Source organism: Sinocyclocheilus grahami, unplaced genomic scaffold (assembly GCF_001515645.1).
Source record: "Sinocyclocheilus grahami isolate Dianchi unplaced genomic scaffold, SAMN03320097.WGS_v1.1 scaffold149.1, whole genome shotgun sequence".
In the NCBI taxonomy this organism is placed as follows: Eukaryota; Metazoa; Chordata; class Actinopteri; order Cypriniformes; family Cyprinidae; genus Sinocyclocheilus; species Sinocyclocheilus grahami.
Window position 1 is genome coordinate 342,962 of NW_015505328.1, and position 18,800 is coordinate 361,761.

The 18,800-nt window shown below is 36.0% G+C and overlaps 1 protein-coding gene across 1 annotated transcript in view; it reads right to left on the reverse strand.

Annotated features, from left to right (window-relative positions):
• The window catches only part of csmd3b (CUB and Sushi multiple domains 3b), a 441,168-nt gene that overhangs the window by 255,305 nt on the left and 167,063 nt on the right, over positions 1–18,800 (reverse strand). The window contains exon 5 of the mRNA XM_016281251.1: positions 9,449–9,656. Within this exon, the coding sequence (XP_016136737.1) occupies positions 9,449–9,656 (208 nt within the window). The remainder of the gene's footprint in view (positions 1–9,448; positions 9,657–18,800) is intronic.

An 18,800-nucleotide genomic window follows, 5' to 3' on the forward strand; every position in this document is an offset into this window, starting at 1 on the left:
CAATGAGAGATTAATTCTGTCTCAGCATCATGTCTTTGTGCTTAAGTCCGGCCTGAGGACTTTGTCCACATCACAAGTAACTTGTCTTTTTTGCTAGACAAAGAGAAAAACCCCTCTGGTCTGACAGATCCAGCCTTGATAACACTCTCTAAACCTTACTCTTTCTCACCTCATCCTCCTCATCCTCCACTTCTTACATGTACTCTTCCTCCTCAGATTGTTTCCATCTATTGTTCCTATCATCATTCAGTCACCTGTGCCACTTGTGCACTCTGAACTGGCTCATATTTTGTACAGTTGGTTTGATCACATCGTTAGAAACAAGTGTGAACAATTTTGAATCGTTGTCTATAAACTATGACAACTGTGCTTTAGTTGTGTTTAACTTTTGCCGCTTGTGTTTAGCATTTTGCAGCACAAATGCATCACAGTGGGATAAGTGTTTAAGTGACTGAGACATTGTTTAGAGTTTTGCAAAAAGAGTGCATGAGATTTGCAAATAGAGCCTAACTGCCTGAATGTGTTTAAGGTTTAGCAGAAAGAGTGCTTTATTCGACAAATTGGTTTATGCTAGTGAGAATTTGGTTCAGAAATTGGGGTTTAGTGTTTTAGCAATTCAGAAAAACTGTAACAGAATTGCAAAATTGTATACTCAATACAATACACTTTTTTTCTGTAATGTTCTGGATGCTGTGTTCTCCATTTTTCTCTGTAGTGTCTAATGAATGCTCTGAAGTGTTTATTTTATTGACTCATGTGTGTATGACCTGAGAGCACTGTTTGATTTTGAGTGCAAGTGAAATGGTTTTGCAGTGATTGTTTGATTTTGATGGAAGAGTCAGAGGTTTCGTGAATTTAGTTTGAATATTTGGATTTGTGTTTAAGTTTTAGAAATTCAGAAAAACTGTAATATCCTAATGATTTTTGGCATAAAAGAAAAATCGATAATTTTGACCCATACAATGTATTGTTGGCTATTGCAACAAATATATCTGTGCGGCTTATGACTGGTTTTGTGCTCCAGGGTCAAATGTTTCTATTATGCACACTCTCAGAAAAAAAGGCACAAAAGCATATACACATTAGAATATTAGTACCTAAAGTGTACATATTTGTACCTAAATGGTATATATTTGTGGTATACCTTTTTTTTCTGAAAGTGTTGCGTCCAAAGTAAAATCTGGGTAGAGAAGTACTGGTTCTTTTGAAAGAGGGATAAAATAAAGCACACAGAGAAGGTTTGTTCAGTACAAAGCCCTCTCAGAGAGCCGCAAGCTTCACACTAATTGTCTCGGCTCCTGTACAAATGCACCTGCAAACAGGCCTCGGACCACTAAGCCCTCAAGAGGGGTCCGAGGTACAGAACGAGTGGTATCACTAGCCGGATTAGCAAGGATCCCACCTGACTACAGTGACTAAGCATGATGGGGACTTGGCAGGAATTGCTCTGGAAGACCCATTCTGAAGGACTGTGATGCTCCAGAACACTGCAGCTCCTGCCAGGCACTGCTGTCCGAGCTTCTTATCTCTCACTTGGCAAAGCTGACAGCCTCTGGTTGCCTGCCACCTCCACTTTAGGCCGACTGCTCTCTGAGCTGCTTGAGGTCTGTGGAGCCGCTGATAAATGCCCTAACGCTGCCCATCCCGACCCACTGAATGTCACTGAACTCTGAGCTCCAAACTCTCCTCACTTTCTGAAAGCACTCTAGGAGAAGGCCAACTTTAATGGGTTATATACTGTAGCCCTTCCCATTTTTTTTTCTTTGAAGAGACCCTGAGTTTTGTTTTGTTTTAAGCTGCTAAAGGCTTTTGAAGGACAGCAAGCGTGTAGAGAATGTGTTTTTTGAGCTAATACTAATAGGATTATTTGATTACATTACAGGATAGAAAATAGTATGTGCAGCGTTCAGAAGTGACTTGAGAATGCCTATAATAATAATAATAATAATAATAATAATATTATACATGCATTTACTCTTGAAATCAATTGATTACCTGAATTCGAATGGAATTTAATTGGCAGCCGAGATTTAAAATCAAAATACACATTTTAAGAATTAAAATGGAATGAAATTCAGAGTATATGCATCTAATAATAATAATAATAATAATATCAGAAACTGCTGTTCAAATGTTTGGGGTTATTATAGTTTTTTAATATTTAATAATTTTATTCAGCAAGTACACAATCCGTTGCAAAGACTTTCTTTGCAAAAGAATGATTTGAACTTTTGAACTTTGTATCAATTAAAGAGAAAAAAATGGTTCTACAAAAACATTAAGCAGCATAAACGTTTTCAATACTGATAATAACAATAAATGTTAAGCACCAAATCAGCAAATTAGAATGAATTCTGAAGGATCACGTGACACTGAAGAGTGGAGTAATGGCAGCTGAAAATTCATTTTAGTAATCCCAATAATAAATTACATTTTTAATTAAATCAAATAAAACCGAAAACAGTAATCTTAAATTATAATAATATTTCACAAAAATACAGTTTTAATGTTTTTTAAAAAAAATCAAATAAATGGAGCCTTGGTGAGCAATAAATACTTCTTTACATTAAAGATCTTACCGACCCCAAACTTTTGAATGGTAATGTAAATGTGCATATAATTTCACTTTTACATTTATCAAGTAAATGATGGCATGAGAGTGTAAGTTATGCATGTGGTTATGCATTAAATTAAATCCGCCTAACTGTGTGTACATGCTGAGGGAACCTAAAGTCCATGTATTGCAAGGTCACACCGAAGGCACTTCCTGCTCAGAATGCTGCTTCCGTCCGGGTGCTGCAGATTTCCCAGAAGTGAACGTCGGTTAGTGTGCCAACAAAATTGATTGGAACGTGGAATGCATAACATTACTCTCAATTGATGTTCAATTCACTTTAGTCTCCCCCTCCCCCCCTGTTGTTGTTTAAGCTTTTGGCAAAGAAATGAAGAAAAGCACAAACTATATGAAAAGCACCTTTGTGTGCCAGTCTATTACAAAAGGCAGGTCTTCTCAATGACACAGGCATGATGGATTAAAATGAAAAGAATCTTCATTTCAAGCTCATATCCTGAGATAAAGCAACTACACAGTACCTATATTGTTTCTGATCATGTACATTTATTAAAAACATGCCTCAAGGATTTTATGCGAATATTTTCAAAAATACTACTGTATTGTGTTTCTTAAAAGCTTTTTTTTAAATAGACTCCATCCTGACAGCATGAAGAGACTTTCTGCCTTTTCGCTGGGTTGATAGTCTGTATCATTTTTCATCATGGTTAGGTAACTTTGTATTTGTAGCCTTTAGATGCCAGGTTGCTTTACATGTTCACAGAATTAAAAGGGCACTGTTAATTATCCTCCCGCTCTTGCCTCTCATCCAAACACAGAGTGAGCTGGAGGGGTCCTCTGCTGGCATTCAAGCACACAGTCTGTGTGTGTGTCATGGCTACACAGAATCTGCAGCCGTTTCAACATTTTCTGCACTGATTTTCGGGAAAAATCTGTGTAATGGATTTCAATGTGATAAAATGCGTTAAACCGAGTGCTGCAATATTCAACAAACAACATCATCTTGGTACAAACACGTTAAGGCGAACTAGCCTTCACCTCGCAAACACAATCTTCCATTGCTCAAATAACCTGCGCTTCAGATAAATAAACCGCGAGTTATCGCACACGCTCTACAACACGGCCCGGAGAATGAAAAGGAAGCGTCTGTGGCATTGAATTATCTATGACTTCAATGTACTGGACTCCCATAGTGCAGTAAACAGTAAGTGAGGTTGCCTTGCCCTTTGAAACATGGTCAATACACTGCCTTCCTGTGAGTGATGGAGAGAAACAAAAGTGATCTAATCCAATCATCTCCAATAAAAGTAGAGGATAAATTGTGATGGGAGGTAATGAGCAGTTGTCTGGAGTTAATCCCACTGTCTCCCCAGTGAGAAATGGCTCATTCCTCTTCCGTCCCGAGCAGAACTGAGACATTTCAGGCCTTGATTTGAATGGAATCTCTAAAATTTAGCACTTCTAAAATTGTACTTTAGCAGATACAGCGGATAAAACTCTAAGAGAAAGGATACAAGGCTTCAACATGTTTATGGCAACCGAGCTGTCGCATTCTGGCTTCAATCATGTCTGCTCTCACAACAACGCTGGATCTAATCACTCTAGTCGCATTCTGACTCGCACAGCGGGCTCCGGCTGAAGTGACGACTTTCTGAAACGCTGACAGGCCGGACAAACTCACAGACCAAGAGCTGCTGGAGATATCTGTACTCCAGCCGCATTGAAGCTGTCAGAGCAGCATCATAAGCCACGCAGCAGACTGTGGTCCTCTTAAAGAGCCAAGTGACGGACCCAGAGGAGGAATGACGATTCAGTGGAAGCTCAGGGGAACTTAAATCAGAGGGAAATGAATTGAGAGGGGAGAAGTAGACTGGTAAAGTAAGTACCACACACCTTAATGCCTGCAATGGTTCAACACTTCAAAGGGATGAGCAATTGTAAGCCATCAGATATAAAGCAGTGGGGCCTAAAAGTCTGTGAGTGTAAATCTAGAATTTAAAATCTAATTTAAATAAGAAAATAAACAAAACTTCATATTATAAAAAAATCTAACAAATAAATGTTAAGACCTAAAATAAATGAAAACTATGCACAATTCTGAATGCTAAGAAATTTATTAATTTTCCAATTAACCTTTTCACTTAAATTGTTATAATAAAATGTTATAATAAATGTATTATTTATTTATTTATATTTTATTATTTTCACAACAATAATGTGGAATTCAAAATCGAATTTAAACCAGGAAATAAACAAAACATTTTAAGATTAGAAACAAATGTAATGACCCAAAATGAATGAAAACTATGTAAGATTCTGAATGCTAAGAAATTGGTTAATTTTCCAATTCAACTTGTCACTCAAATTGTTATAAGGGCTGTCAAATCTCTCTCTCTCTCTCTCTCTCTCTCTGTATATATATATATATATATATATATATATATATATATATATATATATATATCCAAATTGCCAAATTGCGAATTATATTCGGAGCTCCGTAGTTATTAAATAATCTCAGTTAAACTGTAGACCTAAGCTAACACACAGCTGATATGAAAATTTTGGCCGATACCGATAACCGATTGTTCTTTATTTTTGAAAGCCGATAACCGATATGTTGGCCGATAAATCTATATCCAAATTGTTATATACTTTTTGAGAGCCTGATTACAAAAAAGGTCTCATCATTAAAAGCCACATCCCAAACACTTCAACATAAGCAGCCTAGTTTGAACGGTGTACGTTTTAAAAATATTTTTACTCTCCCATTACCAAATTTAGTCATAAAAAAGTCTTACAAATAAATAAAATAATGCATAAATAATGCAAACAAGTCACTGGACATCATTACACGTGTAAAGAATCAAAATGAATGCGCCATAGATCAATAAAACGGAATAGCCTCTGCACGGACAATAATTAAATGATTTTAATTACTAAACCATATTGTTGATGAAAATAATAAGAGAAAAATACAAGTGGTTGTTGTTATTAATAATGTATCAATGTTTTTGAAAAAGTAACAAATTAATACCACTGTTTTAAATAGTAGCCGTTGAGCTGCGCGTGCTGAAGCTGAAGAGCTGAATGAACATGGTAAACTGAAGTGTTTTGCTGGCAGCTTATTTAACTCAAGGAAATGCATCCTGAGATTAATATTAATACAACAAACATAGTATTACAACTTATATATGTACAAAATTATGCAGTTATTGCGTGCTATAGTCAGAATGTGTGATCCTGTTGTGGATGCGCTCTTCCCATATCAACGCACTGAAACGCAGCAACTAAACCAAAGAATGCACAACGTTTTTATTATAATAATGTTCTCATTAGAATGTTATATACACAACATTCCCAATCATAGTTATTAATGTTGTGCACTGCTGTTTGAGCTGCGTGCGCTGAGCTAAAGACGATCACCGGTAAACTGAAGCGCTCTTTTAACTTAACCAAACGCATTCTATATGAGATAAATCAGATATACATCAAATAAACACAATATTACAACGTACAATTCCACAAAAGGCTGCAAACGAACAGCGTGCATCTGAAGTGTCTCTGAAGGAAATAATGCATTATTTATCGGCTTTAAGATATCGGCCAAATTTTCTTATCAGGCCGATACCGATAACAGAAAAAACGAGCATTTATCGGCCGATACCGATATGGTGGCCGATATATCGTGCATCCCTACTTAAATATATATGTGTGTGTGTGTATTTATATATAAATATACATAGTACACACACATCATGACATCATGTAAACACAAACTCATTTTGGATGTGATTAATCGCAATTAATCAATTTGACAGCCCTAATTTAAATAACAACAACAATAATAACAATAACAACAATAATAATATAATAACAATAATAATTTCTAAAATAAAATAAAAACTTGCAAATATTAAAATGGAGAATAAAACTCTTTATATTAATACTAAAAATAGCAAATGCCTCCTTTTCTAGTTAGCACAGGCCATTTAAAACATCATTAATTGACAATTAGCAGCAAATAATTTGATGAAATGTGACACTAACTGTCTGTGTAATTTCCTAATTAAACGTTTGCACTAGCAAGAATAAAAATTAAGCATTTTACATGTAACCTCATATAAGATACAGTATGTGCTTTGAACCACCACTCTTTGTTTTTCTAAATCACCTTTGCAACAGAAAACAGGTGCAAAATAGCAAATAAATTATCATATTAATATATCTACATTAACATTTCAATTTCCAGCACAGCTGCCCTTAACCTGCTTGAACTCTGCGCTCCGGGTAACATCAGGGGCGCTTTGCAAAATGCAGAGATACTCTGAGCAGAAAACACTTCAGTAAATAAGCTGCTCAATCAGAGAGCACTAAGACTGCAGCAGAGAGAATGAAGCTCATCCTTTATTAAAGACATAAATTACGTGTCGCTGGAGCACACCAAACTACCTGGTGCTTTTTTTTCCAGGAGTTTCCAACGTCTCCTGGCTTTGACCAAACCAATAAGAGGTAATCATTGAAAGGCGGTGACCCAGAAGCACGCAAGAGAGATGTCAGGGCACTCTGTAAATGACAGGTTAGATCTGCGTTGAGGTGAGGAGTGGCGTCGCCTAATCCAAATTCACAAAAAAAGGTCAGGCACGCACAAGTTTGCAAAACAAATTAATTATACACAAGACAGATTAATGCGCAGCAAAACTAATGCCAGATATGATTAAGTGATGAGGCAAGTTTATCTGTTGATCTAGTCTTGGATGAATGAGCAGTGCAAACACGGGGCAGTGAAGCTTGTTGCGTTCACATCTACATGTATCAGCAGCTCCCTCAGATGTCCGCTGTGCTTTGTTTATGCAGCAATCAGCATTGGAGAAGGACCGGCTCATCTACATAGCATGCATATTCAAATCAGGCTCGCTTTAAAAATCCTCTTTTTCACGTCCCCTTGCTTGCCGCTAAGAGACTGTCTTGAATAAATAACTGTAAACAATGTGTTAACACGTCGCCGCTGCGTGCCTGAAGCCATTACGAATCCCCTCGCTTGCTTCGAATCATAGGAAATCTTACGAGCACTTAACGGAGCTGCTAGGGTTGCCAACTTCTGCAGAGGAGAGTACGGGATACTCTTGCTCTTGTGTTTTTTAGGACGATATGGGACACCCTGCGTTTCTTTATAGTCTATGACACGTGAGTTTTAGACAAAAATGATAGAAAGGCCTGCAGCAAAAATAGTCACTGCATGACTGAGTTAAGTGCTAAATGTATTTGAGATGCTTGATTTTGGTTTACTGACATATACGACTTCATTACATCTGTTGGAAAAAAAAATATTTTAGTTTCATAATAAAGTGTCACATGCTATTACACAATGTCACATGCTATTACATTAGCTGTTAACTAGATAAATTATACGTAACTCTAGGGAAAAATTATTGTACATACAAAGAACAAAACTTAAACTTTGTATTTTAGACATTTTAATTAACAAACCCAGTGAAGAATGTACACCAACGATATGCATAAAAAAATAACGGAACTACATTTGCATTTAATAACTACTTTAATTAATTAATTAATTAACTTCATTTCATTTTATTTTTTAAATTGGCACTTTATATCCCACAATTGTGCCTTGATATCTCAGAGTAAGATTTTATATCTGACAATGTGACTCAGTGTTGTTATTGTCAACTAAAACTAAAACTATTAAAAAAAGTTTTTGGTAATTGATAAGCCAGAAAAAAATGTTAATATTCAATTAAAATGTTAGAAATTTAATTTTGCTTTGCCAACCACCTTAAGTTCAAATTGTACTAATAATAAAAAAATTAAAATTTAAAATTATGAACGGTATATAGAAAAAAAAGACAAAACCAGACTATACAATTCCTAAAACTTAAATCTAAAATTAAAACAAAAACTAAAAATATAAAAAATAAAAGACAATTCAAATGAATGAATGAATAAATAAATAAATAAATACTACACTAAACCATAAATAACAACAAAATAAAACAGATTTGATCATTTTAAATTCATAAATCGTGAGACTTCCACAAGAAACTGATGGAGAGTTTACAGACTGTCTAATAAAAAAAAAAGTCAAAAAAACTGTGTAGCTGTTTGGATGTAAGATGCTAAAATACGGGACAAACTGTGCTTCATGTGGATTTAAATATACTGTCCCCTTAAATACGTGACGATTCAGTATTGTATGCTGCAGCCCTATATGACACTGACTGATATCAAAACCATACTTTCCAAATGAGACGTAATTAAAAACTTGGCTTGAGTTCAATTTATAATGTTAAAGCAAAGAGGAAGGTCATTTCAGGCGATCAATACTCATGTTAATTTCCTCTAAGAGCTGCACGCAGCACAAGCGTGCAATGGATTTTTCCCTTTTAACAAATGTAGCGCAGCATACGAAGAAAACAAAAAAAACTTGGTAATAATTACCCATCTTTTACTGATCATCACCAGGGTAGACAAGGCTGGAGGGAGTGAATCAATAGCCCAATTTGAGGCCAATCAATAAGCAGCAGAGGTGAAATACTATGATGATATAAACATTAGATGCTTCCATTATGACTAACGATTTCATCCATAAGGTACAGCTGGAAACGACACACGATGCACAGGCACAGCAACAACACCAAATGAGGAAACGCTTGCCTAAAACATGCAAGATTACATCTAAATCACAGACTCGTTGGAATACACACAGTTACAAAGGTGAGATCACGGATGGGGGCAATGGCCCATTTAAGATGTCCATGGGATTAGGCAAAGATTTGACAGGAAGCTGCTACAGTTTGCACCACAACACGGATGAGCATGGCAATAAACACCAGAGGGCAAGGCATTTGGACTCACCATATTGTTGGCGGCTCGGACCCTTCCACCTCCAAGTAATCGTACTTTTCCTCCGTCTGGAAGTCTGTAAAAATGATGGAGATGGTGTCTCCGGGATCAGCAAGTATGGTCCACGTACAGTCCGCACTATTGTAATATTCACTCGGGAAATTGGGACTCGTAATGATGCCACTTGAACCCCTCAGAGTATCACCACATGTGTCCTCAGCTGTCAACCAAACACGAAAAGACTTGTGTTAGGAATCGGCCTTTAATTTCTAGACATACTTAAACAGTAGAAAATGACAGCTGAACCTTTTGGACTAAATCGAGGCCACTTTTCCCATTTGTACACCAATTGTTGAATGGATTCTGCGCCAATTCACAGCCCATTGATGGGCGCTAAAAATAGCTTTATGTTGATTTTGCTCGATATTAGGCGTATGAGAGAGAAACCGTGGCTATCTGGCGGTGCCGTTCATTAATTCGACACACACTAGTTTGAAACACGCTGTCCCATGATTCCTTTGATCATGTTTTAGTGAGGCAGTGGCCCTTCCGGCTGCTTTTATAGCTTTGGCCCTCTTTCGTTTAAGTTTTGTAAATGGTTTCCGTCACGACAAGGTTTTCAGAAAAACAAGGTCCCAGCTGCATTTCCAAATAGACTCAGAGCTCATCTCTGGTCCCTTCTGCTAGTTGTCCAATTAAATTTGAGTGCGATCTTTTTGAATTTACCAATTGCAAATTGTAATTTTGTATTTGGAAATCGAGTTGCAAATAGAACTATGTACAGATAAAGACACATGGACTAGTCTGTGCAAACATGATAAATTATATAGAAATAATTTATACAAACAAGCATCCACTCATATGTACGTACAGTCATGGCACAGAGCCATGTGAACGTACATATAGTGCGTACATAAATATGTAGAAAGCGATGCTCCAATGTGGAGAATCACTTTTACCTGGGATCGACACATAGTAAAGGTGCAAAAATTCTTGGCAACGAGAAGGTACATTGAAACAATTACGAGAGACGCATTGATATGTCCAGGACATACATTTGCATACATTAAATGTTGAGAACGTACATACATGACATGCATTCACAGGCAGAAATACGAAAGAGCACATGCACTCAGAAAGACTAATGGAAACCTTGATACCTCTTACACTTCTAACGGTTATCCTTCGTAAAACTAATATTTATCAATGAACTACCTTTGATACACGGCTCTCTGAAATACTCTATTGTACATTTTTCTATTTATGTCTTGTCTTGTGTCTTGTGTTTGAAGCAAGAAAGTAAGTCATACAGGTTTGGAATGACACAGAGTGAGTAAACAGTAAAAGAAGGGAGGTAAATAAGCTCTCATTGAACATTAACATCATAATAAACTAAATGAATAAACTTATAAAACAAAAGAAAAAGGCATGATATGATTCGAAAGGTGTGAGAAAAACATAAGAGGTAGTCTGAAATACATGTTTTGTGTTGCAAATGCAAGCTTGTCCTAAAACATTTCCACACTCTGTTGGCTGGGAAAAAGTCATGAGATATTAAAACCCAAACTACAGTGACATGTGACATGTGGCCAAGTATGGTGACCCATACTCAGAATTAGTGCTCTGCATTTACCCATCCAAAGTGCACACACACAGCAGTGAACACACACAAACCGTGAACACACACCCGGAGCAGTGGGCAGCCATTTATGCTGCGGCGCCCGGGGAGCAGTTGGGGGTTCGGTGCCTTGCTCAAGGGCACCTCAGTCATGGTATTGAAGGTGGGAGAGAGTGCTGTACATTCACTCCCCCCACCTACAATCCCTGCCGGTACGAGACTCGAACCCACAACCTTTGGGTTATGAGTCCGACTCTCTAACCATTAGGCCACGACTTCCCCAGTAATGCCAATGCTAATGTCAGTAAAATGCACGCACACACACTTACACACGCACAACTATTAATGTCACTGAGCATGTGATTGACAGCCTCATAAAAATTCCATTACATAAAAGGAACTCAGGAGACAAAACGGACAAAGGTGTGTTTGGGCAAGTGTGAGAAAATGTATTTCTCTCTTTTGTTTACACTGAGTGTGGCTGCATCTCACTTAGATATGTAACAAGAATACGAATAAGGTTTTTTTTTTATTGCACAGCTCATAGACATTTGTAAAATGTATGCAAATGAAGTGTAACTTAGTGCCTGTAGGCATGTTTAAAATTATCCTCACCAAAGTCAATGTTGAGGTGGCCTTTTGGTGTGTTGCAGAATATGTAAACACTTATACACACACACACACACACACACAAAACCTTACAATTCAGAAAAATCGACTTAAATGATAAAAGGGAGAAGTGATGGTGTGTGTTTCAATAAATACTAAAGCTGCTCGGCCTTGACATTTGCATTGTAATGTGGAGCGACGGACTGTGGGCTATGATAGATTCCCTTAGGGAAATATTTGTGTCAGTAATTTGTAAATCAATTCTGCATTTTTATGCATCTCTCAGTGTCCAATGTGGATGAGCTAGCACTGCATTTCATACAAACTAGAATAATAACGCAAGAACATATAGGGTCAAAAAGATGAAGAAAAAAATTCTCATTCTACAGTTGTTCATGGGCAAACAGCCAACATGACCTCCAATCCATATTGTGCTGTTAAAGGCACCTTGAATATAGTTATAAACATGTCAAAATATGGGGTCAACAGTACAGTTGTGATCTATGTATAGCTGGTTCTGCACCACCAATATAAATAAAAATAACTCTCTCATTTGTCTTCTGTTAGCCAATAATGGTCCATAAGTGTATAAGTGCTCAGGTACCATGAGTTTTTATTTATTTATATATTTTTTAAAAAATTCAATTTATTTAATAATATTTATTTTATATTTATTTAATGACTAAATTACACAGTTATGTAATGAAATATTTTTATTTCCTGAAAAACCCAGCATACCTGAATTTATTGATAAGTAATTAAGTAAATAAAAATTCCTGTGTGAATAAGCTGGGAAATGATTGTTGTTTTTCCAGCTATGCTAAAAATTCAGTTGCTGACTCCCCTGCACATCATTTCTGCTCAGCCCTTCAGCTAGACTCCAGCCACAGATTGAAATGCAGGACTGGTATAAAGGCTGATGCTACGATGGTAGACACAGACACAAACATGTTAGCAAATGATCGTTCAGGGGCCCATGGGATGAGATGTGGTGTCAGGAACCTGACACTCTCCTGTCCATCAGCTAAAAGCCAGCCTGACTAGACTATATATGTACATACTGCAATGGGCCATTAAGATATACAGTGGGTTCTAAAAGTCTGAGACCACTGAAAATCTGGGATATGATTTTTTTTTTTGTTGTGAGTTTCATATTTGAAAAAAAATAATAAACAGAGAAAATTTGACTTTTTAAATAAAGAATATAAATTTCTGATTTCCCACTATTTCTAGGTCACTAATCAAATAAGCAAATGTATAAATAAAATGTAATAAATAAATAAATAAAATGCATGACACGTGTTAATAAGATTTTATTTTTATTATTATTATTTTTTTTGCCATCGACTTTGGATTGAAAAAGCCATTCTTTGTTGCAATATGTCCCGAGTCCATCACCTGGCCAGATCCATTAAATCACATTCTGTCACAAAGCCTATTTCTTTCATTTTCTGTTTCCATGCAATGGCCTATCTACCCACATATTGTGTTCTCAGGGGGAAGGCACCTGTCAGCGACTGGAGGTGGAATCTGAGCTTGATGGCGTCTCTGTATAATCCATGTGATGTGACAGTTGAGAGGGGTGGAATATGGTGATTGAACTGCACTGAGCTACGCTGGGGGGGGGGCTTTGGTCTAATCCAGTCATCGAAGAGCAGGAGAAATGAACATGGTCTGACTGCAGAACGCTCAGCTGAAGAGTGCATTTGTATGTGTATTATTCATGCACGCTCAATGTCAAATGCAAATAAATTCAAATGAACACGTACTGTATTCATAGGTATGGGTATATTGTATGAGGCTAATTCTGGTTTTATTGCACAAAAAAGGGCAAATGAATAACATGCAACATATAAAGTGGACAGGATTACGACTAGTCCAGTCTGGAATAGGCAGAAAGTAAAAGTAAAGAAAGTTTGAACATACCTAGTCCTTTTTAATTATTACATATTTGTAACTTTGTTGTTGTTTATTTTTATAATAATAACATCCCAAATGATCTACTAAATAATACAAAGGAAGTATTTGGAACGAACGAACGATCAAATAAATAAATTAAATAAAAGTTTGTAAAAAAAATACAGTGCTGCACTCATGTCTCTACAAAATAAATACTATATGTGACTCTGGACCACAAAACCAGTCATAACGGTCAATTTTTCGAAATTGAGATTTATACATATATAAATAAATAAATAATTACGATTTTCATCGATGTATGGTTTGTTAGGATAGAACAATATTTGGCCGAGATACAACTATTTGAAAATCTGGAATCTGAAGATGCAAAAAAATCTAAATACTGAGAAAATCACCTTTAAATTTGTCCAAATTAAGTTCTTAGAAATGTGTATTACTAATAAAAAATTAAGTTTTAAAATATTTAAAGTAGGAAGTTACAAAATATCTTCATGGAACATGATCTTTACTTAATATCCTAATGATTTTTGGCATAAAAGAAAAATCTATAATTTTGGTTATTGCTACAAATATACCCCAGCGACTTAAGACTGGTTTTGTGCTCCAGGGTCACATATATAACTTGACTTAAATTTGGAGGATCATTTATATCATTATTAGATGATCGTCATGTAACTTGATTAGACTATTTTATTTATTAGTTTTTTGCCTGTTATTGTTATCATTATTAATAATAATTATAATATAATATAATCTTACATAATTAAAAATATAAATGATATAAATAAACAAACAATAAAAAGTAGATAAACAAACAATGTGTACAGTGTGTTTGTGTGATTAAAAACATTAAAGATTTCTATATTTCTGAATATATAAAATTATGGATCATAATAATTTACATTTTATGTTATTCTATATGTCTGATTATTATGTAAAATATTTTGAATGTTCTATCCTGAAAAAATAGCCAGTGTGACCACTGAGAAAGCCTCAAAACACTGTTCCTGACAAACAGTCGCATCTGGTCACTCAGTTCTGAAATCACATCTGTGCTACATTAGGGGCTCCTCGCCCTGAAATCAATCAGTTATACAGCATCCTTACTGACATCTCTGTAGTCCTCCAGAGCCTTCTGTGGTGATAGTGTCATATTTTGTTTTCACAAATATTCATATTTGTGCTGACACTTTTTCCTGAAGGTGAGTGACATGATAAACGAGCTGCCGCTGTAAATGCGGTAAGTATGTTTGTGGGAGGGCAAAAGAAATGAAGCCAATGCACTGAAAGATATCTTGAAGCTCTGAAGACAAATGAGAAAACGCTCAGCCTGGTGTGGATTCAGGTGAGTTCTCGTCTGTGGGAATGCGCAGGTCCCTTCGTACAGTCTCTGAGGAGATTTTTGAAATGTCAGTCCTGACAACCTCAACAAATGTGGGCATACAAACATATTTTCATGCTTTAGAGAACCCAGGAGGCACAAACCCATTTCAACTTTTTGATCTCAACTGCTGTGAGGAGACTTTGAAATGACCGCGATGTAATAATAAATGGTACCTGTGTAGAGCTTTGGGAATATAAAAGCACCTGAATTTGAATCCATGTACCTAATAACATCCTTTTTTCCCTATATTTTGATGTTTCTTCAACTATACACTTTTTGGCCTTATAGAATTTTAGAAAATAATCTCCAAAAACATTTTTCAAACTCTCATTAGTGTGTTTCATCTACTAACAATTTTCAAAAATCTACAGGGGTGTTTCTTCAGGCACTTTTATGTTCCAAGGTTTGATTATTGTTAAAATTAACAGATTAAAACATTTAAATTTTGGGGGGTTTTATAAAGGTAACCTTATTTATGAACTATATAAATAAGTTATATAAATGTCAAAAACATTTGTAAACTGTTTACCAGTCCTTTATCACTTATTTTTGCTACTTTCAAATGCCCTAAGAGTAATATATATTTTACTCTTGTCCCAAATTTGCAATTGTTTGCTTGATTTTTTTAAAGTCCATCAAAAATATTAATTTTTATTTGATAATCTAAACAAGATTAAAACAAACATAACTCATTTAAAAAATTTACTTTGTGAAAATAATCATACATTTTTCAAAAATGATGACCACCCCCAATCACATTTTTGAGATGAAATATGACACAATAAATGTATATATGTGTGATGTGTATATATATATATATAATTTTTTTTTTTTTTACAGGACAGCCTTTCCTGGTTAAATCTATTCTATTCTGTATATGACACTGACAAGCAACAATGCAGATGGCCATCCAGAATGTCCATTCGAATCACAATCAGCCCTACAGAGAGAAGCTACAGAGGGCATTGATGGAACTGCAGTGGCTAAATCATCTGCTCTCGAGCTGTTTGATTCATCACTGCTCTGCTTGGGGGATGTGGACTCTGCTCGCACCAACAAGCCATGTCAAAACAAAGCCTAAGATATCAAGAAACCATGAGGTGTTATGAAATCAGAGCCCGCAGACTTGTATACAGTATATTATATATTTTACTTATTAATTACAAAATTGTTGGTGTGATGAAAAAATGAGGCTAAACTAAGGGAGAAATGTGTACAAATTGAAATGAACAGTGCTGGGTAGTAACTGATTACATGTCATTTGTACTTGAAATTAGATTATTTTACATTTTAAAATGCTCATAATCAGACTACAGTTACTTTTTTATGGATTACATATTATTTGATATTATGATTCAGTGATTCGCATTTATTTTATTTTTTTGTCAGTCAAACATAGGCAGAGCGTGTGTAAGGCTTCCCCTGGCCAAGCGGGGACTTGGGGCAAAAATGCCACTAAATTGGGCAAAAATGCCCCAGCACAAACAAATTAAATCTATTATGTCTGTTGCTAACAAAGTGAATATGAATAGACAGTGCCGATTGCACATTAAAGTAAGATCTGCTCATGTTGCACCATATTTAATTTTAGGCGTTTTTACAGTGTTGTTCATTTTAACCAATCACATGCATATCTGTTGAGCTTAGGAATGCAATGGCCAATCAAAAGCATTCAGATAAGTCATCGTTCAAACTCATCAGTTTTGTTGAGTGTGCGCGCGCGTTCGCTGACTGAATTCAGGACTCTTGCGAATTCTCTCATCATAAACAACAAAGCGCAGATGTACATACAATGTAAGAGATTCATTCAACAGTGTATACAGCTTCAGTGATTATAACGATAGTTTTTTTTTTGAGAGTGCTTAAACTCGCGATAGATCAATGTTAGTAATAAATAAATATACAATTTATGACAATCCACAAGATCAAAAATACCCATAGTTAAAGTAATAACCACAAACACAAGTTTACTTAACAAAATGGGTACATTCTACAGACTTCTACTGTTTTATATAGAACTAGTTCTATAGTAAACTAACCCACACCCCAAATTCCTACCTGAAAACTTTGGTACAATATATGCTGGTGTATTTTTCTCTCTAAGCTTTGCTTCTCTCATTGTGTATATTGTATTTTTTTGTAACTGTATTCAATAACACTGATTATGTACTCATGCTGGTTACAAATGCAGCCCAAGTCTATACTTTAGCCTGAATTTAAAGCAGCCTTCTGGGTTTTGTAAGCCAAATGACTTGGGTCAAAGTGTACAGTTTGTCTCTGGATATATGGGAAAACCAAATTAGCAAAATATATTCTGGAGAGCAGCTTCTGCTGCGCTGTGTCAGAGGAAATAGCTGACTCATCATCGTAGAATAATTCCTAAATAGAAAAATGACTTGGCTCAGCAGAGCAGCTGTGGGTTTCGGGCCAGTCACTGGATGGCTGGCTGACTGGCTGGCTTTACAAAAGATCACTGACACTTCAATCACACCATTGAGAAGGCGCTGAAATGGCCTTGTGCTAATCATCAGTGCACGCTCATGTAAAACTGTAATCGTATGATCAATTTAAGCATAATCCTCATGCGCTCTACAAATAGTGGTGCTTAAGAGTATCTGCAAGGGCGAGGAAGAGGACGTCACTCGCCATCTCTGCTCCTCACACCCACACAGACATGTCATTCGGCCCTGCGGGGGGCTACGTTCTCAGGCTTGTATTAATTCACTGCACTTAATGTGCGACTGAGCTAAGCATTCAGAGCAATTAGAGCTTGCAGTGTTGTGCAAATTTACTCTCAGGAAGAAAGGATTGTGGGAAGAGACTTTTTAGCGCAAAGGTGTCCTACACACATCAGGACAGCATATCTGATAACTCATCAGTACACTCCCAATTCTAAACATTTTTGTAAAGCGCAAATTAAACTCCTGACAAGAAATTTCACGCTTGAGCTGAATCTGTCTGCGCAAATGGTAAATTTAAGGAATACCTCACCTGAAAGAGAAATGTATTTTCATTTGCTCATGTTGTTGCAAACCCGTATGACTTTCTTTCTTCTGTTAAAACTGCGCATTTCAAGCAATCACAATGACTGAGGACTGAGGCTTTCAAGTCTTTTCACCCTTCAAAGGGTTTCAAGCACATAAAAGTACCATTAAAAGTGGACAATGAGTTATTTTCAAAGACTTCTAAGGCCATACAACAGCTTTGTTTGAAAAACAGACCAAAATTTAAAACATCTGCCTTAGCTCTGCGGTTTTGTAAACAGGATCAACAAATTCATTAAAAAGATTCAACTCAAAAGAAAGATTGATTCATGAAACAGGAATCACTATCTCATGAACAAGGCAGAGTCAGATGTCAAAATGTGACCCTGGACCACAAAACCAGTCTATACTTATTGCAATAGCCAACAATACATTGTATGGGTCATAATTATTGATTTTTCTTTTATGCCAAAAATAATTCGCATATCAAGTAAAGATCATGTTCCATGAAGATATTTTGTAAATTTCCTATTCTAAATATATCAAAACTTAAATTTTGATTAGTAATATGCATCGCTAAGAACTTCATTTTGATAACTTTAAATGCGATTTTCTTAATATTTTGATTGTTTTGCACCCTCAGATTCCAGGTTTTCAATGCATGATTTAAGCGCGATAAACAAATATGGTTTAAAATGCATGATTTAAGCGCGATAAACATGTTAATCAGAACCAAAACAGATGTTTTTAGCAGGTACCAGCTGTAATGGCGCAGCTCTTTTCTGGGAAAGGGGGCGGGGAGCAGCAGCTCATTTGCATTTAAAGAGACAGGCACGAAAAACAGCATGT